The 24504-nt window shown below is 53.0% G+C and overlaps 1 protein-coding gene across 1 annotated transcript in view; it reads left to right on the forward strand.

Moving 5' to 3' along the window:
* The first annotated feature begins 1310 nt into the window (after positions 1-1310).
* The window catches only part of RTN4RL1 (reticulon 4 receptor like 1), a 31625-nt gene continuing 8431 nt past the window's right edge, over positions 1311-24504 (forward strand). Inside the window, exons 1-2 of the mRNA XM_060082801.1 lie at positions 1311-1403; positions 1609-1823. Coding sequence (XP_059938784.1) covers positions 1311-1403; positions 1609-1823 — 308 coding nt within the window. The remainder of the gene's footprint in view (positions 1404-1608; positions 1824-24504) is intronic.

The following is a 24504-nucleotide window of genomic DNA, read 5'->3' on the forward strand; positions in this document are numbered from 1 at the left end:
ATTGTTTTTTTTTAAGTGAATGACGTTTATTTATTTATTTATTTGCTGCGTTGGGTTTTTGTTGCTGTGCATGGGCTTTCTCTGGTTGTGGCGAGCAGGGGCTACTCTTCGTTGTGGTGCGCGGGAGAAGTCATTGTAGTGGCTTCTCTTGCTGCAGAGCACGGGCCCTAGAGCATGCAGGCTTCAGTAGCTGTGACTCGTGGGCTCTAGAGCGCAGGCTCAGTAGTTGTGGCTCACAGGCTCTAGAGTGCAGGCTCAGTAGTTGTGGTGCACGGGCTTAGTTGCTCCGCGGCATGTGGGATCTTCCCGGACCACGGCTCGAACCCGTGTCCCCTGCATTGGCAGGCGGATTCTTAACCACTGTGCCACCAGGGAAGCATTGAGCATCCCATGACTCAGCACTTCTTTAGGGCAGTTGTAAATGGTTCCAGGAGGCAGCAAGTGCAGGGGTGCTGGCTGGGAGAGGCCACCACATGGGGAGCAAGGTAGCCCACCGGCCATCATGGGGATCCACCTCTTAGAGGCCACCTGCACAGGTTACTGAAGCGGGGGGTGGGGGGAGGATTAGAATGCCATGTGCTCTGAGTGGGAGGCTCCCCAGCAACTGTGATTTATGCCTGGTGGCAACAGCTTCCAGGCCCTAATGGAACTATTTATTTTTCTGAGATTGAGGGAAGAATTTGTCAAGCGCCATGCTAAATGTTCTATGTGTACTACTTAATCTTCACAGCAGCTCTATAAAGTGGGTCCTGTTTTTTCCCCATTTTACAGATAAGCAAATTGAGAGGTTACATGACTTGCTCAGGCCTACACAGCCAGTCAGTCACAGGCTGGAGTTCAAATGCAGGCCTGCTTTCAGCCAGCCCTGTTGCCACTATTCCTGCTGGCCGTTGGTGTTGGGAGGTCGGCTGCAGAACCCACCTAGATAGCTGTTGCAGGAGTCCACAAAATCCCTCCTCTGAAGGATTCTGCTCCCTTAGCTCCTTCTCTGGGCACAGAAGAAAGTGTATTTACATGCCAAAGGAGATCCCAGAGAGGGAGGTCCCACCCATTCTCATTCTCAGGTTTCTCTGAAATGCCGGGTGTGGGCAGGAGTGGGGTGCGAGGCCGGCTTGCAGGGGGTCAGGGCCCTTGGCTACTGATTCCGAAGCCAGTGACCCAACCTGGGCTAGAGACAGCAGTGGAGGCCGGAGCACGGGTGCCAGGATCTGGCAGTCGCCCAAACCGCGACCCCTAGAGGCCAGAGCGATTCTTCTCTCTCGGAGGGGGCAAGAGGGGTGCGGCAGGCGTGAGCGGAGGCGGGATGCGGGATGCGGGATGCGGGATGCGGGATGCGGGATGCGGACGCGGCTACTGGCCCTCTCCCCCACCGGCTTCCACCTGGGCCGGCCCGGCGGGCGCTGGTTGGCTCCCTGGGAGCGCCACTCGCCCAATCACACACCTGCGCGGTTGCCAGGCAACTGGGACTAAGTTGTAACACCTCGGCGGCGACAGCCAGGATGGTGTTTTTATTTTCCTGGCTGCTCCAAGTCTCTCCTTAGAAGTTGTAGAAAGATGGCATTCGGTTCACCTTCTCAAAGGGACCACACCCACCCTCCCCGTTCCCAGCCCTCAGCCCCCAGCCCGGCGGTCTTCCGCCAGACTGGCCCCAAGATTCCGGCGCCGTGGTTTCCTCCTGGGGCCCAGGCCCTGCAGGGAGGCAGGCAGGCAGGCAAGGGGCCTCGGGAGCTCTTCACAGCGCCCTCATTTGGGGAAAGTCGTCCTCAGGGCAGCTGGGGACTTCCGCCTGAGACAAGATGGCGGATCCAGGGAGGACCCAGAAGGTGGGGAAGAGCAGGCTCCAAGGTCGCTGGCTTCTGAACAACCTTGGGATGGCCTTGGGGTGGGTGTGGGGCACGGCTTGGGTCTGCTTCTGGCTTTACACACAGGTTATTATCTGGGTATTTCCCAAACTTCAGTTTCTGCCTGACACCTTGGCGTCTCACCCATCTGTGAGGCACGTGCACTTTTTCATTTCTTTTTTCTTCTGTATATTGACCCACTTTAGCTTAAATAAATGTATTTAAAAAGGAAACTTGATAACACCTCTGTAAATGGAGACAGTATCACTTGCCATAAATAGAAAGTAACTGCAGAAATAAACACAAAGAAACAAACTGTTGTTAAATTTTAGCACACAGAGTCTGATCTGGGAAAGCCATAACGATAACAAAACAACTGCTTATTAAGTACTTACTCTGTGCCAGGCACTAGCTAAGAACTTTACATGGATTAGCTCTTTTGATCAGGTATTATTAATGTCCCCATTTCACAGGTGGGGAAACTGAGGTTCAGAGAAGCTAAGGGCTTTGGCCAAGGGACACATAGACACTAAATTATGAACTAAGATTCAAAGCTGAGTCCCATCCAAAAGCTGGGCTTTCAACCATAGCCTGTGCTGTCTCTGCATGGTGACATCTCTGGTTCCCTGCTCTGGTAACTGGGTGGTGACCCTTTCCAGGACTGAGGCAATGCTTTGAGCCCCAGCTGCAGCATGTTTTTGCCCGGCCCCAGAAAATATAACCTGCTAGGTGCTCTTATGGTTAAACCACACATTCACCCAACAGCCCTATGAAGTATCTCATTTGATAGCTCAGGCAACTAAAGCTTGGGAGGCCAAGCCACCTGCCCAGAGTCACACTGTTGCTGAGTGGCAGGACCGGGATGTGGGTCCTGTCTCCCTGTGCAGCACTGACTCTATTTTGCACCTATTTGCAGCTCACTCAACTTCATGTAGAAAAAGGGATCTAATTCTTAGCAAACCCTACAGCAGAACTGAGCCTTCTCCCTCTCACAGGGAATCAATCCCCCACCTGGGGAAAGTTGGCATTTGTTGAGCCCAGCCTAGGCTGTGGGTAAACAGCTCCTCTGAGCTGGGTCTGATCTCTGGAACTGTGGCCTTCTATTATTGATGGGTGAAGACCCCCCAGGGCCAGCCCCTAGGCTTCGGGCCACCCCACACCTCAGCAAGACTCCTGCTCCATGGGCAGGGATGCTTGTTTGGTTTTCTTTTCTGTGTCCCTTGAAACATAGTACATCATCCTCTATCGAAATGAGTGACTGCTTTTCTCACTTCAGAGCTGGCTCATTCTTACCTGGAAGAGAAAGAATAAGGGAGCCTTTGGAGAGAGAAGAAAATCATATGTTATTTTTAAAAAGCATTCTGAGTGAGTGCTGAATAGAGTTCAAGAAAATTGCCTTAAAGACATGCTCTCCATGTGGATGGTGTTTCTCATGGCTCCCAAGTATTTGGAAACTTAATTGCACATTTGTATGGGCTACTGTTTTTTATTTCTTTCTGGTCTCAGAGGTGGGCTTTGAAGATTGTGCTCTCTCTGTAATGGTTTTTTTTTTGTTGTTGTTTGTTTTTTGCTGTACGCAGGCCTCTCACTGTTGTGGCCTCTCCCATTGCGGAGCACAGGCTCTGGACGCGCAGGCTCAGTGGCCATGGCTCACGGGCCCAGCTGCTCCGCGGCATGTAGGATCTTCCCGGACTGGGGCACGAACCTGTGTCCCCTGCATCGGCAGGCGGACTCTCAACCACTGCGCCACCAGGGAAGCCCTGTAATGGTTTTCTTTATCTCAAATAAATTTTGCACACCTGCAAGGTAGAACGGCTTGAAAGAAACTGTGTCAGAATTGGCTCTCGATTTAATAAATCTGCAAATGAAGCAGGGTTCGGTGAGACGATGTGATGTTAGCTCGCCCTGAGCCTCCTGTCACAGGGGTGCAGCCTAGTCCCATCCCCCAAAGGGGCTGTGCTGTCTGCTGCTGCTCTAGACTGCAGGGCTGCAGCCCACATCTTTGCTGAAACCCTTTCTCTACCCCAGGCTGAAAGGTGATGTGGGGGAAGACCCGTTTCTGTGTGGGTGTTTGGGGACTTGTAGGCCAGGATGCTAATAAGAGGCTTTTAGGTTAATTGTAGAACCACAGCTCCCCTCTGCTGGGGACTCCTCAAACCTCCCGCACCATATTTTCTCAAGGAACTAGAAGATTCATTTTGGGCTCAGAACCATGTGGGGAGCAAATGAAGGGTTAGACCACAATGCTTGGAGCTGATAGGAGTGCCAACACCCAGGGAAGTGCGGGACCCCAGACTTGTGCACAGACCCCTCCGGGCCTCTTTGGCCTACATCCCATGGAAATGTGGTAGGTGAAGGGCTAAATGCTTGGCCTCTGGAGGCAGGCAAGCCTGGGTTTAGGTGAGGGCTCTGCCGCTTTCCAGCCAGTGAAGCTGATAGCCCTCCCCCCACCCCACCCCCATGCCTGGAGTCCGCCTATCTGTCGACAACTGTGGCCTCCTGCCCAGCTGACAGGAGGCACTGGCAGGTGATCAGAGGCAGGGAGGAGAGCGCTTGCTGGGTATTTACCCCCCCCACCGCTACAGGCGGGCTCCATCCCTGACCGAATGTCTCAGCTCTTGTCAAGGGGCCCTCTTCCTACAGCTTCTCTGTTCTAGGTTCTGATTTCCAGTCCCCTCCGTCCCCTCTTCAGGCCGAAGGGTGGTGACACTGGTAGCTCCTTCCTGTCATTTGCCATCCCTGAGGATTCCCTAGGCCCTGTCCACACCTTGGTCAATTGTCCCTTTATTAAACTGTCCTCAGAATAACCTAATGACACCTGATGGACACAGTGGTCCTGGACAAGTCATTTACCTTTTAGAGCTTTGCTCCCCTCACCTGTAAAATGAATTTTATTATTCAACAGTTTGCTTGTGTGGTTGTAGTGAGTGCAAAGTGCTTGACCCAGGGCCTGGAAGACAGTAACCTTAGCCCTCAGGGACAGAAATGGTGTTGGGGGGGGCCTGGTCAGTCATCTCTGTCCTTGGGCCTATGGCAGTCTTACACCCTGCTCTCAGCTTTCCATCCATAAGCCGGGGCCTGCTGACCTGTGGCCTGGTTTGTGTGGAGGGCACTAGGAGAGCAGAATCTCATGGAACTCAAGAAACTGATATTTCTTTTGTCCTGTTTGTCCCCGTAGAAGCTGTCCATCAGACCAGTACATGCACATTCTTTGTAGCCTTTATTTATTGTTATCGGGAAACAAAGCAGCCACAGATTTCATGCAACATGGTGTCCCCTGAGAATGCAAAAGAAAGAAACAGATGATACCAGATATTCCTGCTGGAGATGCCAGGTGGGGGTGGGACCCTGGACTGGGTTCTAAAACTGTATCTTAGCAGCTGCTTCTCTGCGTAAAGGAAACACGTTGGGTCTAGGCAGCCCCTATGTGGCCTGGGCCACTCTAGAGTCTGGTTCAGTCTTTGGGTTTGAGGATCCAGGACCCAAAAGCACAGCAGAAGAAATGGGCCTGGGGAGGAATCTGTGAACCGTTAGTGTTTATTCGAGTGTCTGTCTAGGAAGGTGAGAAAGACACAGAGGATGGGTCTCTACTCTCAAGGGGATCACAGCTAAGTTGGGAAACTAGCACTTACTCAGGAAGTGATGAGAGCCCCAAGTGGGAGAGGGATAATCAGGCACTAGTCCAAGGCAGACTGTCAGGGAAAGCTCTGGGGAGAAAAAGCCTTGACCTTTGGGTGAGAACAGAGCACGGAGAGGGCCTTTCAGGGGAGGCCAGGTCAGAGTCAGGGTAGCCAGGCTGAGGCAGCTGGCCTGGGATTAGCCAGAAATCCGGGAGTGGAGGGGGGTAGGGCAGGGAGCATAGGGTGGGTCTGGCTTATTCAGAGTCTTCAAAGCCAGGTAGGGTACTTAGATCAGGAAGTAGGACTTTGAGAGCCCTTAGAGAAGGAATTCTTAACCCGGGATTCACAGGCAGACTTCAGAGCATCCCAGAACCTCCTGAAACCGTATGGTGCAGTGGTTGGGAGGGTCTGGGCTTTGTCTTCAGACCTTCCTGCACTGAGTCCCAGTGCCACTTTCTAGTTCCTCCTTCACCCTTTTGAGCCTTGGCTTTCTCATCTAGAAAATGGAGCTAAATGGCAGTATTCAGCTTGCAGTATGTTTGGGGTAATAAATCCAGATAATGGACACACTGTACTGCACACAGTCACCGGCACTCGGTTAAGATCTCAGTAAAGGGCAGCTGTCATTAATATGCTGCAGAATTGTGAATGATTTTACAGAGGCACACTTCTCGAGGGAGAGGGTCTCCTACAGCTTTCATGAGATTCCCTAAGGGGACCCTGATTCAAAAAATGTTAAGCACCACTCAGTGCTTGAGAGGTTTAAAAATAGCAGCATGTCAAGCAGCCGAGAGCAGTGTTTATGTGAATGACACATGGCAGCGTGGACCTGGGCGCAGGGCTGCCGGTGTGGAGGCTTTCTGTTCATCTGTTGGGCACACTATCCCTCCATCTGTTCATACCTGATCATCGAGACTTGCTGAGCCCTGTGCTTCCCTGGTGGCTTAGTGGTTGAGAATCCACCTGCCAATGCAGGGGACACGGGTTCGAGCCCTGGTCTGGGAAGATCCCACGTGCTGGGGAGCAACTAAGCCCGTGCGCCACAACGACTGAAGCCCATGAGCCTAGAGCCAGTGCTCCGTAACGAGAAGCCACCATAATGAGAAGCCTGTGCACCGCAACAAAGAGCCCCCGCTCTCTGCAACTAGAGAAAGCCCGTGTGCAACAACGAAGACTCAACGCAGCCAAAAATAAAATAAATAAATTAAAAAAAAAAAAAAAAAAGACTTGCTGAGCCCTGACTCAGTCAAGCCCCTGCTAGATGCCGAGGCCCAGAGACCAAGAACAATGTCAGTGAGAAGGAAGATGTGTGGAAGCCAGGCTCCTAAGATGGCATCCATGCCTGTTGCTCTCATGGCCTGGGAGTGTCCCTTCCCACGTGGAATCAGGCTGGTGGGCAGCTTGATTTAACCAGTCGGATGCAGTGGAAGTGTGCACCCGACTGGTTGTGCCCGTTCCCGTTCCGAGCTCTTGAAGGAGGCCGTCGTCCTCACTTTCCCAAGCCCGAGGAAGGTTTTGGGAGATCTGAGCCACAGTGTAAGAAGTCTGGATCCCCTGCTAGAGACATCACAGGCAGTGACCACATTGAGAGGAGAAGCCCCAAGACCATATGGAGAGGGAGAGAGGGGCTCAGGTGTCCCAGAATCTCAGTTCTGGGCCCAGATGACCCAGTGCCCTCTGCCATCTGTCTGCAAGCACACGAGAAACCCTGAGTGAGAACAACAGAAGAACCGTCCCACAGAGCCCATTCAGCTCCCTGAGCCACGAGGTCATGAAAGAGATCGTTTTGTTTTCAGTGCTCACGTCTGGAATAGTTTATTACACGCGTGGAAATAAATGGACCAACTGAATGAGGACATGTAAAGGCGGCTTATTCGGAGGTTGCTCCTCCATCACTTACATTTTGGCAGAGAGTCAAAGGCAGGCCAAGGAGTGGGAAAGTTTTAGAGTGGAAACAAGGGAAGGCTTCATCTGTGCCCTGATTGGCATGGGGAAGCTGGGGGCGGGCTAATTAGAAGTAGGGCATCCTCTGTGATTGGTTAGGGAGCATATTTGGTTTTCTCTGCTTGGCCCTAAGTTGTAAGTGGGGACAAGAATCGGGGCCGCTAATCAAGTTCTGGCCGTTTGTGACTGATTGTCACAGGGGTTACTGTTTGGCTTCCTGGACCATTCGATAGAGATGCGGTCTGATTTCCTACAAGTCTGACTTGTCGCTAGCAGGCTGGCTTCTTGGGATGGTTACTGTAGGTAAGGGGATGGTTTCCTGGGGCGGTTACGGCAGATTGAGAGTCAGAGTTCTGTTTTTCTCTGTGGTTTGGCATCGCCTATCTGTATCTTCAGTCTCTCACGTGACAACGGATTCCTACATGCAAACTGACGATGGTGAAGCCGTGCGGAATGAACAGAACATTCATTCTAGGTGAGCCCAAAGCAGGGAGAATCCCACTTAGCTTGTGCTGAGTCTGAAGAACAGGTAAGAATTGGCAGGCAGACGAGGGAAGGAGGGGCATTCCGGGTGGAGGGGACAGCATGACCCAAGGCCTGGAAATGGGAGAGACTGTGGCAGACACACAAGGTTGGGCTGGTGACAGGAAGTGAACGTCGGCTTAGGACCCAGGGCACTGGACAGAGAAGGGCCACAGCCATTTGGAGCGATAGAGTCAGATGGAGAAGCTAGAGGGGAGAAAGGATGAAGGCAGGAGATCAGCGACGGGCAGCTGCACCCTCGGGAGGGAGTTTCGAAGGTGGAAGCTGCGGGACTTGGTGAACGGGACTCAAGGAAAGAGGAAAAGGCAGAGTCTGGGTTTTTTGCAGACGGAGGAGTTGGGGGTCACTGAGAAGGTGACCCAGGGAGAGGGGAGGAGGTTTGGAGGGGACGTTGTTTGTTCGGGGAATGCTGGCGATTTGGAAGAGTCTGGGCGACCCCAGGGCACATGCATGGAGCTCTTGGTGATTCGGTTTTGGAGCAAGGAGCGAGCTAAGAGGGGGATGAATTTGTATGGGTCATGGTGGCCCCCCAAGGACTGTGGGTAGTATGGGAAGAAGAAGAGGTGCCCGTGACAGGGGCTGAGAAGGGATGTCCAGAGTGGACCTGAGTTGCAGTAGACCCTGGAGAGAGCTGTGTCAAGGAAATTGCGGGGCGGTAGGGAGGAGATTTCAAGGGGAACTTTGCCCCCAGGGGCAATTGAGTGAAGAGAGAGACCGGAAATGGTTGGGTTTGGGCAAAAGCAGGGAGTTTGTGCGTGAGAAGCGGGTGGAATCCCAGGTGCAGGGGCCGGAAGGGAGAGGAAGTGGGCCAACTGCTCGGAGAGAGAGTTTTCAAGCGGTTTGCCTCTGACGTGTCTCTGACGGGAGAAGAGAGGCGGTCGATGCAGGCGATTTGGGTTTGGCAGGTTTTGTTGTTCAGTGGGAGAGACTTGAGCGAGTCTATAGGCGGAGAGGGAGCAGTCGATAGTGGGAGCTTGCGGGTGGGGAAGTGGAGATGCTGGCGAGGGGGCACCCCAGGCAGGGAGGCAGCTGTCAGAAACCACAGCCTTGGGCAGAATCAGGCTGCAGGCGGGGTTGCACCGGCCCACACGGTGTTTTGTTTTTGGTTGAATTTGCTGTCAAACAACTCCATGTGAAAATCCTGGTTCCCAGTCTCTGGGAAAATTGAATGAACTGGTAACCCAAAGGCCCCCCTTTCCCGCAGGGCAGCAGTGGCTGGAGCCTGGGCCTCTCCAGATGGGTCTGGCTTCCAGGTGGCCACCTGTACATCCTACCTGTTCATCTCACCCTTTTGTGTTTCCTGTTTGGCTGCCCGTGTAGGCATTTGAATTGAAACCTTGGGGTGAGGAGAGGCGAGAAGGCAGGAGGCCTGATGTGGGAGGATGCTGATAAGATGGGGGGTCAGGCCCAAAGGCCAAGGGTAGCGATCTGGGGAGACAGCGGATGGTTTGGAACGGCCACTGAGGAGAATGAGAGACGAAGCTGTGAAGGCCGCATGGGATGATGCTGGCGCAGCTGCAGTTCTGGGTTCAGCTAAGATTGTGGGCCAGGGACCTGCAGGTCCAACTTACATCCCTGGGTGATGGAATAGGTGCTGGAGGGAGGGGAGGGCACGAAGGAGGCTGCTCTGTTCTCCAGGAGCTTCCACACCCATCTCAGTGTCCTTTGGCTCTGTTGGTGGGTCTGGGTCATCCCCAAGACTCGGGGCCACACAGACAGGGCCCCAGAAGACAGCCTGCCCTCCTCTGTCCCAGGGATTCATGCAGGCTGGGAGCATGCTGGGAAGCCCCACGTGGCGCAGGAGGGACACAGGACCAGGAGAGCCCTGCGTTGAGAAGTTGCAATGCTCCCGAGACTGGGGGTCAGAACCATCTCCCATCCTCTGCAGCAAGCCTTCAGGAAACACATCCCCCTCCCCACAGCTGTCCTCCCTTTGAAGTCTCTTCTGTCTGCACCTCTGTGTCTGGTTCTCTCAGTCACCCAGGGTGGGGCTTGCTCTCGACAGGAGAGGGGTGTCTCATCCCGGAGCCTCCCCAGGTAACGGCTCTCAGCACGCACCTCAAGATTAAAACATCCCGTCCGCGCCCTCTGCGGGAATGCTCTCATCTGCGTCTTATTGGGAATGGTGTGCGTGAGCACACATGTCACTGTATCACATAGAGCCGGAATGTAATTAGGCGATGTTGGGGAAAATTCCATCTCTGTCCTGGGAATAATGGAATAATGAGCCATCACAGAGGACCGAGGACGCTGGTGGGGGCCTGCTGACCTGAGCCAAAGGCTCGGATCATTCGTTAGCTCTGGAGGTGCTCCTGATTTGTTCCTCATCCCGGCTGCATAAACGAGCCGGCCCATCCTGAGCAGGAAGCCGGAGCTTTCTGGAGAGCCTGAAAGGGCGCTCTGAGCTTTGAAGCAGGAAAGCGAGCAAGTCTTCCTTCCCTCTCTGGGGTTGGGGGAAGACGGAAGCCACAGCCCTCCACGGTGGCATGAGGCCATTTGATAAACCGAGTCCGGGTGAGGGCGGAAAATCCTGGGGCAAAGGAGCCAGGCCTTCTGGAGAGTGGGCTGCGCGAGTGGCTGGCGGAGCTGAGGGCAGGAAGGCCCACCGGGGCCCGGGGTTGGGCGGAGAGGGGCCCGGCGTCGTCACCAGGAGAACCGCAGGCCAACCCTGCGCTGAGCTAACTCCTCTGAACCCTTGAGGGGCAGGCAGACCCACTCCGGGTGCTCCCAGCCCACCCTCCTCCTCCAGGTAAACACGCTGGGTATCCCTGCTGAGGGCTCCTGAGGGGCAGCGGAAAAGAGACAACAGTGAGACTGGGGTGGCCCCAGCCCCTCCTGCCCAGCAGTCCCACTAAGGCGCCCCCTGCTCCATCAGGCTCCAGCTTGTCCCCACGTGGTGCCACCCATGGCTCCCCATTACCTTACCCTGGCCTCCTCCTACCACCCCACGCCCTCCCCGTTCCCAGGCGGGAACGTCCAATGGGCTTCCTCGGCCCCACTCCAGGCCTTCTTTCACCCACTGCCCAGACCCTTCTTCTGGTGGAACCCCATCAGTTTTTGGCACCAGAGCCCACGCCCTCCACGGGCACCTTGCTTTCTCTGCTCTCTCTCCTGGCTCCTTCCTTCCATCTTCCTTTACTTCTCCTTCTTCTCTCTCTTTCCCCATCTCCTCTTCACCTTCTCAGGTCCACAGTATTGCAGGTTGAGATCTGCTATGCCATCTTTCCAGGGAGTTCTCTTTGCTCAGCTGTCTCCTGGGGCTCTGCAATTCCTGAGCACACCCTTGCCATGCCCCTACCCCACCCCGGGGCTACGGTGAGCCCGCTGCCCCATGAGAGCAGCCACTGGGTCTGTCCTGCCTGCAGCTGCGTCCACGTGGTACTGGCCAGATGCCCAACCTGTGCTGGAAAAAGGAGTGCATGACAGCAAAGCCCTTCCCCTGCTTTCTGCTCTAGGCCACGGCCCTTCCTGGAGAGCTGTCTCCAGGGCGCATCCTTCTGTGGGGGAGTCACCGGGCTTCCAGCTGCTAATTTAGGGGAGCCCTTTGAGTGGGTGTCGGGACTAGTTTCCTTCAAGAAGCAGCACCTTCTGGAGGGTCCTGTTCCGGCCCTCTTCCTGTTGCTCCCCTCCCCAAAAGGCAAGAGTCCATGGGATCCGGGAGATGTGCCCATCGCTCAAGACTGGTTCTGTCCAGTAGAAACGTGGGCCACGTGTAATTTAAATTTTCTTGCAGCCACATTAAAAAAGTAAAAAGCAACAGATGAAATTCATTTTTAAATGTTTTTATTAAACGCACTATGTTAAAAATATTACCATTTCAACATGTAATCAGTATAGCAAGCATTCTTTTTCATACTAAGTCTTTGAAATAGGCACTTTTCAAGGGTTCGGTAGCCACACGTGGGTAGTGGCTACTGTACCGAACAACACAGCTCTAGACCACAGTCTAGGTATTTGAGATCTCAGAATCCTCTGTCCAAATGGCCCCAGCCTGCTTCCAGGGCCTCTTCCCCATTAAGATTTCTAAGGGCAGATTCCACCTAGAAGCTTGCAGAGCAGGAAGGGCCAGGATATAGGCTTGCCTCCGAGGAGGGGGTGAGTTCCACCTGGATTGGTTTTTCTTCTTAGCTCAAAACCTGATCCTAGAGGCAGGGGTAATGGGAGCCATGGGGCACCAAGGGACAGAAAAGGTTGGGCACAGCCCAGGGGCAGCAGGGGGGCCTTCGGGGTGGTGGGAGGTGGGGATCCGGCAGAGGCAGCCTGGACAGGCCCATCCGGCAGAGGGGAGAGAGGGTGGGAGCACCGCAGTCCACAGACAGGTTAATGGCTCCCGCCTTGCAAACAATTGAATTTGCCCTCCTGAGCCTCCTGGCTTTGGGGAAGGGCCTCTCCTCCTGGGAGCTCAGCTGGACTCCCAGAGCCACAGGGCCCGGGTCAGCTGGGCCTGATTCGATCAGGAGAAATGAAGGACATGAGGCCCCCAGACAGCCCAGTGCCCAGAGGGGCCACTGGCTCAGCCCAGAAAGATAAGGCCGGGGAGGGCCCGTGGAGGGGGTCCAGGTCCATCCTAGCTCTGCCTCCATCCTGGGAGCGCCCCCATCCTTGAAACACAGTTGAGAAGTGTCTGTAATATACATCACCATCTCCTCCCACCTTCCCATGTCTCTGAAAGGTGGCTGAGGATGACTCACAATCAGAAAGCTTGGAACCAGTCTGTTTTCCTCTGCATCTGCGCGGGTGTTCAACACATGTTAGGTGGGGGGAGAAGAAACAAATGAAAAAGACTCCATTCTTTCTTTACTCTCAGTACTTTGCATCTTGTATCAAACCCAACTCCCAGACATATATTTTGTCTCCTCTCTGTGGGAGGCTAGTGAAACAGTTAGGGGACAGGGACTTCCCTGGTGGTGCAATGGTTAAGACTCTGTGCTCCCAATGCAGGGGGCCCGGGTTCGATCCCTGGTCAGGGAACTAGATCCCACATGCATGCTGCAACTAAGAGTCCGCATGCCACAACTAAGGAGCCCACGTGCCACAACTAAGACCCAGTGCCACCAACCAACCAACCAACCAAACAAACAAACAAAAAACAGGGGGCAAATTGCAAACCAGAGGAGACATCATAGGACTCCAAATGGGACATGCTGTCTCATGCCTCCAGGCCTTTGACCACGCCGTTCCTTCTACCTGGATGCCCTCCCTCTTCCCCCTTGAAGGCCAGGGAAGATTCTACTCCCCCTTGTTGGCTACCTTCCCACTGTGACCCCTCCACTACCTGGCAGCACTGCTGGTTCCCACCCTCGTCCATGTCTCTATAAGCATCATCGAGGCCCCATCACGGTGCTGATGGTGCACTGGTTAAATCAATATGCAAGTAATCATTGACCGCCTCCCAGGTGCCTGGCACTGTCCTGGGGGTTGGGACACCACAGGGAACAAGCAAACGAGGGGAAAGACAATGAACATGTAAACAAAAAATAAACAAGAGTGTTGAGTGCTAAGAGGGAAACAGAGTAGCGCACTTCTGCAATCAAGAGTGATTGGGGGCCTCCCTGGTGGCGCAGTGGTTAAGAGTCCGCCTGCCGATGCAGGGGATACGGGTTCGTGCCCTGGTCTGGGAGGATCCCATATGCCGCGGAGCGGCTGGGCCCGTGAGCCATGGCCGCTGGGCCTGCGCGTCCGGAGCCTGTGCTCCGCAACGGGAGAGGCCACAACAGTGAGAGGCCCGCATACCGCAAAAAGAAAAAAAAAAAAAAAGAGTGATTGGGAGGGGCTTCCCTGGTGGCGCAGTGGTTGAGAGTCCACCTGCCAATGCAGGGGACACGGATTCGTGCCCTGGTCCGGGAGGATCCCACATGCCGTGGAGCGGCTGGGCCCGTGAGCCATGGCCGCTGAGGCTGTGCGTCCGGAGCCTGTGCTCCGCAACAGGAGAGGCCACAACAGTGAGAGGCCCACGTACCGCAAAAAAAAAAAAAAAAAAAAAAAAGAGTGATTGGGGTGGGCAGCGGCATCTGTTTAGACAAGGAGGTGATGCTGGAGCTGAGGCCTGAATGCTAAGAGGGAGGTGGTCCTGCAAGGGCCTGGGGCAGAGCGCTTCATGCAGGAACAGTCAGCCCTAAAACTCCAAGGCAAACATATTGTATCATTACGTTTGTATGAAACATCCGGGATAGGTGAATCCAGAGAGATGGAAAGCAGATTACTGATTGCCAGGGGCTGGATGCGGGGGAGGCAGATGGGTGTGACTGCTAATGGTTATGGGGTTTCCCTTTGAGATGATGAAAATGTTCTAGAACTAGATAGTAGTGATGGTTGCACAACATTGTGAAGGTACTAAATGCCACTGAATTGTACACGTTAAAATGGCTCAAATTGGGAATTCCCTGGTGGTCCTGGTGGTTAGGACTCCATGCTTCCACTGTAGGGCATGGGTTTGATCCCTGGAACTAAGTTCCCACATGCCACGCAGTGCGGCCCCCAAAAAACAAAAAGGAAAACACCACCACCACCACCAGCAAAAATAAAATGGCTCAAATGGTACATTTTATGTTCTGTGTATTTTCCCATAAAACCAAACAAAACAGCCAAGGCAAGAATGAGCTTGCTGTGGTCTAGGAACAGAAAGGCCAGTGTGGGCAAAATGGTAGAGGATGGGGGAGGTGATGCGGGCCGGTCATGAGGATGTTATGGGTTGGTAAGAAGTTTGCATTTTATTCTAGTGCAATGGGGGAGCCACTGGAAGTTTTCAAGCAGGAAAGGAACAAGACGGCACTTACCATTTTTAAAGATCCTGTGGCTGTGTGGGCCGTGGGTGGTGATGGGACCGAAATAAAAGCAAGGAGATCAGATGGGGAAGCCACTGCTGTGATCCAGAGGAGAGATGATGGTGGCCTGGGACAGGGTGCGGGCCATGGGGATGGATTGATGAGAACAGATTTAGGATTTATTTTGAAGGTAGAACCAACGGGACTTGACGGATTAAGGAGAAAGAGAATGAGGGAAAGGGAAGAATGGAGAATGCCATTTACATTTTCAACTTGAGCAACTAAAAGGATGGAGTTGGCGTTTTACTGAGATGAGGAAGCCTGTGTGGGGAACAACTTTAGAGCACACAGAGTTTGAGCAGCTTATTAGATACCCACGAGGCAATGTCAGGTGGGCCATTGGATGGGCTGGTCTGGAGTTCAGGACTGAGACAACCGTCTGATCTTCACCCCCGTGGAGACTGGTATTTAAAACCTGGCCCTGGGCGACCCCACCCCGGGATTGGTATGGGTATGGAAGAGAGAAGATCCCAGGGCTGTGCCTGGGGAATCAGGCTATGTAGAGATCAAGCCGAGGAAGAGCCCCCAGCACAGCAGACCAAGAAAAGCAGCCAGTAAGGCAGGAGAAAAAAACAGCTGAGCCCTATGTCTGAAGTGAAGGAAGTGTTCCCAGGAGGGAGGGCCAACACTGTCCAGTGCTGCTAAGAGGATGAATAGATGAGGACAAAGGAGTTATCTTAGGATTTAGCCGGGGGATTAGAGGTCGGCCTCCCTGTGAGCCTGAGCGCCTGGCACATATTAGGTGCTTATTTAAAGGTTGGAGGACTTGAAATGAGCATGTTCTGCACTATGAAGCATAGATTGCCCAGAGCACAGGGGTTCGCGCTAGAAACCAGGCATTTATCAAGGGGAAGTGGCTGAGGGGCCTGGGCCACCAGGGAGCCATTGTTGCCGGGAGGCCGGGGGAGGCCGGGGAGCCCAAGGAGTACAGGATTCCGGTTCGCCCACTGGCACTTTTTTTTTTTTTCTTTTTTTTTTTGCGGTACGCGGACCTCTCACTGTTGTGGCCTCTCCTGTTGCGGAGCACAGGCTCCGGACGCGCAGGCTCAGCAGCCATGGCTCACAGGCCCAGCCGCTCCACGGCATATGGGATCTTCCCGGACCCGGGCATGAACCCGTGTCCCCTGCATCAGCAGGCGGACTCTCAACCACTGCGCCACCAGGGAAGCCCCACTGGCACATTTTGAGAAGGGCTTCCTTCCACTTCTTCTCCCCTTTTCCTCTCAGGAGGTGATTCATATTTCAATATATTCCAGCTGAAAAAGGATCCGATTTTGAGCAGGTGGTAAGTCAGTACACGGAAATTTGATATATTTTGACTAATGCAGTTTGAAATTTGAAAACTGCAGACAATTTTATTCAGGATCCATTTTTATACCAACTCATTATTGGGGGAAAAAGGCAAGATTTCAGGTTTCCGGGGGAGGATGTGTGAACCCAGGCCCGTCACCACTAAGCCCCATTAAGTAGGTTTGACCTGGTCGGCTGGCCAGCGTGCTGTCTACTGCCTGCCTCAGCCGCCTGGCATTCCGGAAATGCTTTCTTTAGCTCCCCCTTTCGAGCATCCCCCTGGGGTTACTAGTCCAATTTAATCTGACCTTCAGCCCCACCTCTGTTGCACCAGCTCCAGGAAATCCCCGGGGCTGGCACTTAAGACAAGTTTTGTGATACAGAGGATGGTATTACACAGAATTTCCCCTTCCTTCCCCATCTGACTTGTCCATTTCCCCAGCCTCATGAGTCTGAAGCTCAAGGAGAGGAAATAAATAATGAAGACAGGGGCAGGGATGATGTTATTGTCCAGGGAGCAAGGACACAGTTTGTGGGAGGTGGGGTATCTGCCTTTTGCGGTGGGGGAGGGTCCCTGAGGGGGCAGTGGCCTCAAAGGAGAGAGAACTCTCCCCCCATCACTGGATGCCAGATCCATCTTGGTCTGGATCCTGGCTCCATCGTCTTGGGTGAATCACTACACTTTGTTGAGCCTTATTTTTCTCAACTGTAAAATAGGGATATGAATACCTTCATGATAACTTGGGGAGAACATCCGATGAGTGTACGTGGATGCCCCCAGGATGGTACGTCTGGCACACGGGAGGGATTCAACACACGTTAATCTCCTTTGCTTCCCCACCCCAGAGGTCTCCTCTTGTATGAGACACACAGCTTTTGTCTCTTGAGTAGCTCACAGCCTAGTTGGGAAGACAAAAAAAGGAAAGTGTCAAGTCTCTTAAAGCCCCCATGGGTGGTGACTTTCTGGGTGCAGAACTTAAGGCTCTATGGGTTAACCTTTCTGGAAGGTGACTTATTGTTGTGTGTCAAGAGGACTTGGACAATGAATCTCTGATTAGGGGAAAGAGTGAAAAATTTGGATAAAACTTTATGCATAAAGATGTTCATTCCAACACTATTTAGTTTTAATTTAACTACTTCTTAAAAGAATCTATAGGTACATTCACACGGTAATAAATCGAAAGTTCCTGCCAGGTATACAGGTGAAGTTCCCCTCACCCTAGTCCCTAAGCTTCCAGGAGAACCTCCCAGGAAGCAACTGATATTATCAGTTTTGCCATGATAATTTATAACAGTGAAAAATGAAAAACAACCTAAATGTTTCACAGATAAATAAATTATCTTCTCTCCATACACTAGGATACTCTGCAGTCTCTAAAAACCGTACCTGTTACCACACCTTCTTTTGTCACTTAACTGTGTGTTGCCTCTGGCCTCAGGCCTTCAGCACATGCTGTTTCCTCTGTCTGGAATCCTCAGCCATCCCACTGGAGTCCTTCTCAATCTCCAAACTCCCAGTCCTCTCACCCCCACCAACTAGGGGAGCCTCCACAGTTCTCCCGGCTCCCTGGATCTCTCTACCTGTACTCCTCCTTACAGGTTGTGCTTATATATGGATGTGGCCGTTTGACGAGTGTCTGTTTCCGCATCAGACCGTATTCTCCTGGAGGATGGGGTCAGTCTGTCTGCTGGGCTCCCTGTGGCTGCCTTAGAGCAAAGCCTCACAGATGGAGGCACCTGGAGATCTGCTGAATGAATGAATAAGTTAAGTGGAAAAGGCAGGATACAGAGCTGCTTATATAGCATGATCCCAATTTTATTGCTTTAAATAAAATTTTTATTTAAATTTTATATATCCCTACGTAAATGAAGGAAGTCTCATAAGAAGGTACAGCAAGGCACTGTGGATGGTTGTCAAGGGTAATGGGATTGTGTAGATTTTTCCTTTTTAGTTCTATGCTTTTCACGTTTTCCACAATTAGCAAGTATTACTTTAAGATTAAAACAAATGGGGGCTTCCCTGGTGGCGCAGTGGTTGAGAGTCCGCCTGCCGATGCAGGGGACATGGGTTCGTGCCCCGGTCCGGGAGGATCCCACATGCTGCGGAGCGACTGGGCCCGTGAGCTATGGCCGCTGAGCCTGCGCGTCCGGAGCCTGTGCTCCGCAACGGGAGAGGCCACAGCAGTGAGAGGCCCGCGTATCGCAAAAAAAAAAAAAAAAAAAAAATTAAAACAAATGATCAAGAGTGACTTTAAAGAAAAACCTTGTGGTGGAAAATAGGGTTTGGGGACACTGGGAAGCCCGTGCTACGTGGGCTAAAGCTCTCTGCATAAGGGTCAGAGGCTGGCATGTGCTGGTAGCTGGCCAGACTAGTGCCCCTGAAGAAAGTACGGGGCCCTACCAACAGAGAGGAGGAAGCAGTTCCAGGCCTGGGACCTGAGATTCTCAGCTAAACTTGGCAGGGTATTTTTTTTTTTGCAAGATTTATTTTTTTTATTAAATAGTAAATGCAAGCATATATAAAGTATAGTGAATATGAAAGTTAACATCTCTGAGTCTGCTGCTCAGTTTAACACACAGAACTCCACAGATCCACTTGAAGCATTCCCTGCTGAGTGTCTTAAGTAGCCAGTCAAGACAGATTCTGCAAAAGGATCAAGAGAGCAAGGTTTGTGAGGTGAGACCTGAAATGCCTGGTAAACTCAGTTATCCTCTGCATGAGGTCCCTACCCTGGGGTCCTCCAGCTGCTAAAACTTATTGTATATTATATATTGTATATGTTTACCCACTATAAGCCATCTCAGCTAACTAAAGCACCTGGTTGCCTTGCTTTTGGCTAGAATTACATCAGCTAAATCATTCATTCATTCATTCATTCACTCACCAGTTATGCACAGATAAGCTCCAGGTACCAGGCACCAACTGGACAGCCCAGTAGCTCCACACCTCTGGTGGTGAAGGCAGGTGACTCTGAGTGGGGAGTGCGGTGAGAGGGAAAGCACTGAGGAGGGTGGACGGTCTAACCCAGAAGGTAGGGTCTGGCCAATGGATTTCTACTCCCTGGGGGTGGGAAAAATAGAAGTTGGTCTGAAAGTACAAACTTTCAGCTATAAGATGAATGAAGTCTGAGGATCTAAAATGTAACATGACTAATAAAGTTGACATGCTATGTTGTGTAATTGAAATTTTTAAGAGAGTAAACTTAAATGTTCTCATGAAATTATATATATATGTTTTATATATAATTTATGTTTGTATATAACACATATATAAACACAGGCATAATTATCATGATGTACGCTTCAAATATATTACAATTTTATTGGGCAGTTATGTCTCAATAAAGTTGAAAAAAAAACCCACAAAAACACAGAAGGTAGGGTCTGTGGAGGCTTCCTGGAGCAGGTCCTGTGTGAGCCACCAAGTCATGTGGTTACCAGGTACATAAGGTACACTTCTTTGGCTGCAAGCTGGAGAAATCTAGTCTGGCTGACTAAAGCAGAAGGGGAACTCATTGGAAGGTATTGTAATTGCTGTAAGTAATTGAAAGCCCAACAAGAAAAGGATTTAGGGCTTCCCTGGTGGCGTAGTGGTTGGGAGTCCGCCTGCTGATGCAGGGAACACGGGTTCGTGCCCCGGTCTGGGAAGATCCCACATGCCGCGGAGTGGCTGGGCCTGTGAGCCATGGCCGCTGAGGTTGTGTGTCCGGAGCCTGTGCTCCACAACGGGAGAGGCCACAACAGTGAGAGGCCCGCGTACCCCCCGCCCAAAAAAAAGAGGATTTATTATGTCACATACCAAGAAGTTTGCAGACAAATTTTCCCAGAAGTCTCTCAGCAGATCCTCTTTGTGTCTTATTGGTCAGAATGGAGTCACATGCTCCTGTTTAAACCAATCACTGACAGCGGAGTAGAGGAATAAAGTCCCACTTCCTGGGCTGGGGAGAAACCTGGCTCCTCTAGAGCATGTGGCTGCCTGAGAGCTGAAGAAAATTTGGATCCTGATAGCCAAGAAGAAGGGTGTTGGATGGACCTCTGCAGAAAGAAAATGGGACCCAAAGGAGAAGCTGAAAAGCCCAGCTCTGGGGAGGGGAGGGACCAAGGTGGCCCTGTGGGTCTCAGTGGAAAGAACTCCTGGGCAGTGTCCTCAGGACAGCCCCACCAGGGTGAAACAGCCGAATCACTCTGTTTCATGGTCAGGTTCAAATTCCTGAGGGAGGGTCTAATTGGCTGAGCCAGGGTTGCTTGCCCTGCCTCCTAAATCACCTGGTCCCCCCACTCCACCCCCAGGGAACTTAGGGTGCTGCTGCCACAGGAAGGCAGGGAGAGGGGAGTGAGTCAGGGAGAGCGGGAATCAGGGGAGCAGGGCCAGAGCATGGATGGGCTTGGGAGCCATGCTCAGCTGGAGGGACCTCACATTTGTGAGGATTCTTATTTGCAAGCAACAGACACCTGCCTTGACTAATTTAAATAAAAGGCAAATTTATTTAAAAGATACTGGGTCATTCACAGAACCTCCCAGAGGGCTGGGGACCCCACAGGCAGGACCAACGCCCCAACCGAAGCAAAGACACTCCCGCGGGCACCTCCAATGTTCCCGCCACAGTCCCTGCCCCCGTTGGCTCTGCTACTGCTGCCATCCCGGCAAGCGTGGATCCTGCTCGGGCCCCTGCTTATCTGCCTCACTAACTCCGAGCTCAGAAGTCCAGGGTATCTGTGTCGAGGGGGCAGGGCCCTGCTGGAGCTGCAAGGGAGGCTGGGAAAGTGAGGGATGGACCTTTTCAGCTTCCACAAGGAGGGGAAGGCCTTATTTACATAAACTGGGAGATCTCCCAAGTACAGGAAGGGGGTTTAGTGGCTGGGTGACCGGAAGGAGTGACAGATGTCCACAACATACTATCCTGAAGGCATCTGGGGAGACTGTCAGCTCACGGAGGCCAGGAACTGGGTCTTTTGTCCCCAGAGCCCTCCTGACATGGTGCCTGGCCAGAGGAAAAGGGTTGGAGTAAATAGTTACTGAGCTAATGTACTGTCAGCAGGGGAGTGACGTGAGCAGGCTTCATTGGAGGGGCCAGACAGCCCCAACTGTCCAGCTAGAGGCAAGGAGAACTCGGGCAGGGGCTGGGGCAGTGGGTGTGCAAACACTTTCTGTTTCATTGTCTCCACAGACCTCTCCTGTGACCGGGGTGGCTTGATTTCCTACCACACAGAGAGCCTGTTTCATTCTGTCTTCTTCCTCCTCAAACTCCCACCCTCTTCCCTACCTTCGCTCTCAGCTGATGACCCCCACTTACCTCCTGGAGAGAATAGAAGCCCTCGGAGGCTAACTCATCATCTCCTCTGCATATATCGTATTCCGTCCTGTTACAGCGCGGGAGGTGTTCCCCTGGAGCTCTGGATCTTTGTCTCTTTGGCCCTCTCACTCCTAATGCATCAATTTTTCTCTCGCTTTCCTCCTGGATCATCCCTAGGAACATGCAGACAGATTCTAGTTTCTTCCATCTTAAAAAACAAACAGGGCTTCCCTGGTGGCGCAGTGGTTGAGAGTCTGCCTGCCCATGCAGGGGACACGGGTTCGTGCCCCGGTCCGGGAAGATCCCACATGCCGCGGAGCGGCTGGGCCCGTGAGCCATGGCCGCTGAGCCTGCGCGTCCGGACTCTGTGCTCCGCAACGGGAGAGGCCACAACAGTGAGAGGCCCGCGTACCGCAAAAAAAAAAAGAAAAAAAACCAAACAACCTCCCTGGACCCCACGCCCCTCCGGGTCCTGCCCAGTCTCTCTGCTCCCTTCACAGCCAAGCTTCCCCCAGCGAGTGGCCTCTGGGTGCTCACAGAGGTTGTTCCCTGAGGCCCCTGGGAGTATTGTTTCCTATCCCACTGATGACAGGCTGGGCCCTGTGAGTGACTTTGACCAGTGAAGCATGAGCCGAAATGATGTGCGTCACTGGAAACGAAAGCCTCGAGAGCCAGTCACTGGCCACGTCCTCTGTCCCCTCTGCCACGAGACCGGCAGTGTCCTGGGTGGAGGATGAGCTCTCCACGTGGGTCCCTGAGCAGAGCCTCCGCTGCCCCGCCTTAGCGAGAACCCAGTCTTTGTCGTTGTGAGCCGTGGAGGCTCTGGGTCCCTTGTCCCCTCAGCGTGCCCGAGCCTGTCCTGACTGATACAGTGCTATCTCCCGTCCTCGCCTCCCATTGACTCTTCATCCCACTCCAGCAAGCCTGCCCCCACCTTTCTACCAGAAATGAACTTTCCAGCATCACCGATTACCTCCATGTTGCCAAATCACCTGGACACTCCTCAGTCCTCACGTAAACTCTCAGCCACTCTCATCACAGCTGATTCCTCCTTCCTTCTGGAAACGCTCTTGGCTTCGGTCAAGCCACGCTTCCCGGCTTTCCCCTGACCTCGTCGCCTGTTCCTTCTCCTTTACGTGCCTTCAGAATCACTGTGTTGCCAGAGGCCTCAGTCCTCTATCTTCTCTCTTTCTCTCTCTCTCTCTCTCTTTTTTTTTTTTTTTTGGCCGCGCCGCGTGTCACACGGAACCTCCTCTACCAGGGCTTGAACCTGGGCCCCCTGCATTGGAAGCGTGGAGTCTTAACCACTGGACCCCCAGGGAAGTCCCGCCTCTATCTTCTTTCTTGACTCTCAGAAGCGACCTCATCCATTCCCACAGATTTAAATACCACCCCTGTGCCAAGTGTTCTTCTCGCCTCGGGGCTCCAGTTTTGTACATCCAGCTTCCAACTAATCATCTCTATAAGGCTTAGGACTTGGTACGTCCTAAGCGGAGCTCTTGTTGGCCCCTATACCTGCTTCCCTAGGCTCCTCCCATCTTACTGTACCCTTATCCTCTGTACCCACCCCGTCTCCCTCACACTGGTCCATCTGTATGTCCTGTCAATTCTACATCCCAGATGTTTCTCAGTCTGTCCACTGCTCTCTGTCTCCATGGCCCCCACCCCTTCTGGACCACCCACATCTCTCATGGATGACAGCCATAGGCCTCCCTGCCTCCCTTCTTGCTCCCACAAATCCTTGCTCCAAAAGCAGTGCACCCAAATCCGATCAAGTTGCTCCTACTTCGGACTCTTCATTGGCTTCCTGCCAGACACAGGATCAGATCCAAACTCTTTTTTTTTGTTTGTTTGGCTGTGCCACATGGCATGCGGGATCTTAGTTCCCCAACCAGGGATCGAACCGGTGCCTGCAGTGCAAGTGCGGAGCCCTAACCACTGGACTGCCAGGGAATTCCCAGATCCAGCCTCTTGATTGAGGCTTTTAAAACCCTGCAAGGGGCCTCCCTGGTGGCGCAAGTGGTTGAGAGTCCGCCTGCCGATGCAGGGGATACGGGTTCGTGCCCCGGTCTGGGAGGATCCCATATGCCGTGGAGCGGCTGGGCCCGTGAGCCATGGCCGCTGAGCCTGCGCGTCCGGAGCCTGTGCTCCGCAACGGGGGAGGCCACAGCAGTGAGAGGCCCGCATACCGCAAAAAAAAAAAAAAAAAAAAAAAACCCTGCAAGGCCTGCCTCCTGCCTTTCTGACCACATCTCATGCCCCTCTCCCTCATCCGCACCCAGTCAGTCCTGCCCCAGGGCCTTTGCACCTGCTGTTCCCACTGCCTGCAAAGCTGTTCCTCAGCTCCTTCTTAATCTTTAGGTTTCAACTCAAGTGTCACTGCTCAGAGAGGCCCTCCATTCTTCTCACTCTTAACCCTCTCCTGCATCCCCAGTGCCCACCACCCTGTGCCAGTTTGGGCTTGTGTGGTCGTTTAAATCGTCTCCCCCTAGAATGTAGGCTCCATGAGGGAAGGAGCCATGTCCCTTACTGTTGCAGCACCAAGCATGGAGCTGTTTCTCACATGAATGAAAGAACTGAGGGACAGATTCAGAATGGGGATGATCGATACCCTGGATGTGAGCTCTGAAGGCCTTTCACAGGCAGCGTGGAAGGGGCAGCTGTTCCGGGGACTCGGAACAAGGGCTCCTGGTGGAGAGTGCCTCACCTGCTTCTCAAAGGCTGGGTCCCATCTTCTGTTTTGTGTCACCCGATGCCAGAGCCTTCAGGGATTGGTAGAGCACTGCCCACCACTCCCTCTCCCTCACACCCCCCTCAGGGACTCCCTAAGCAGGCATCTCAGTAGACACTTGCCCCTGAGGACTGCCCCACCCCCACAGAGGTTCCCAGCCCCACTGATTACAATGTAGATGCCACTTGGGTGTCAGTGGGCCTGTCTGGTTGCAGGTGGGCCCACAGGTTTCTGGGGTTTGAGGGGAGGGACAGTTAGTACCACAGGGAGGAAGCAGAGCCCAGAACCTTCTCAAAAGCTCCGGGAAGGTCTGACTCTCAGAGGCCCTCACCCTCAGCCTTGGAGTCTGGGCTGCCACAGCCCAGGTTCTGGGGCCCCCAAACTGAGAAGCAAATTTGAGTAACAGTGGACACATAT

Source organism: Mesoplodon densirostris, chromosome 18, assembly GCF_025265405.1.
Source record: "Mesoplodon densirostris isolate mMesDen1 chromosome 18, mMesDen1 primary haplotype, whole genome shotgun sequence".
NCBI lineage: Eukaryota > Metazoa > Chordata > Mammalia > Artiodactyla > Ziphiidae > Mesoplodon > Mesoplodon densirostris.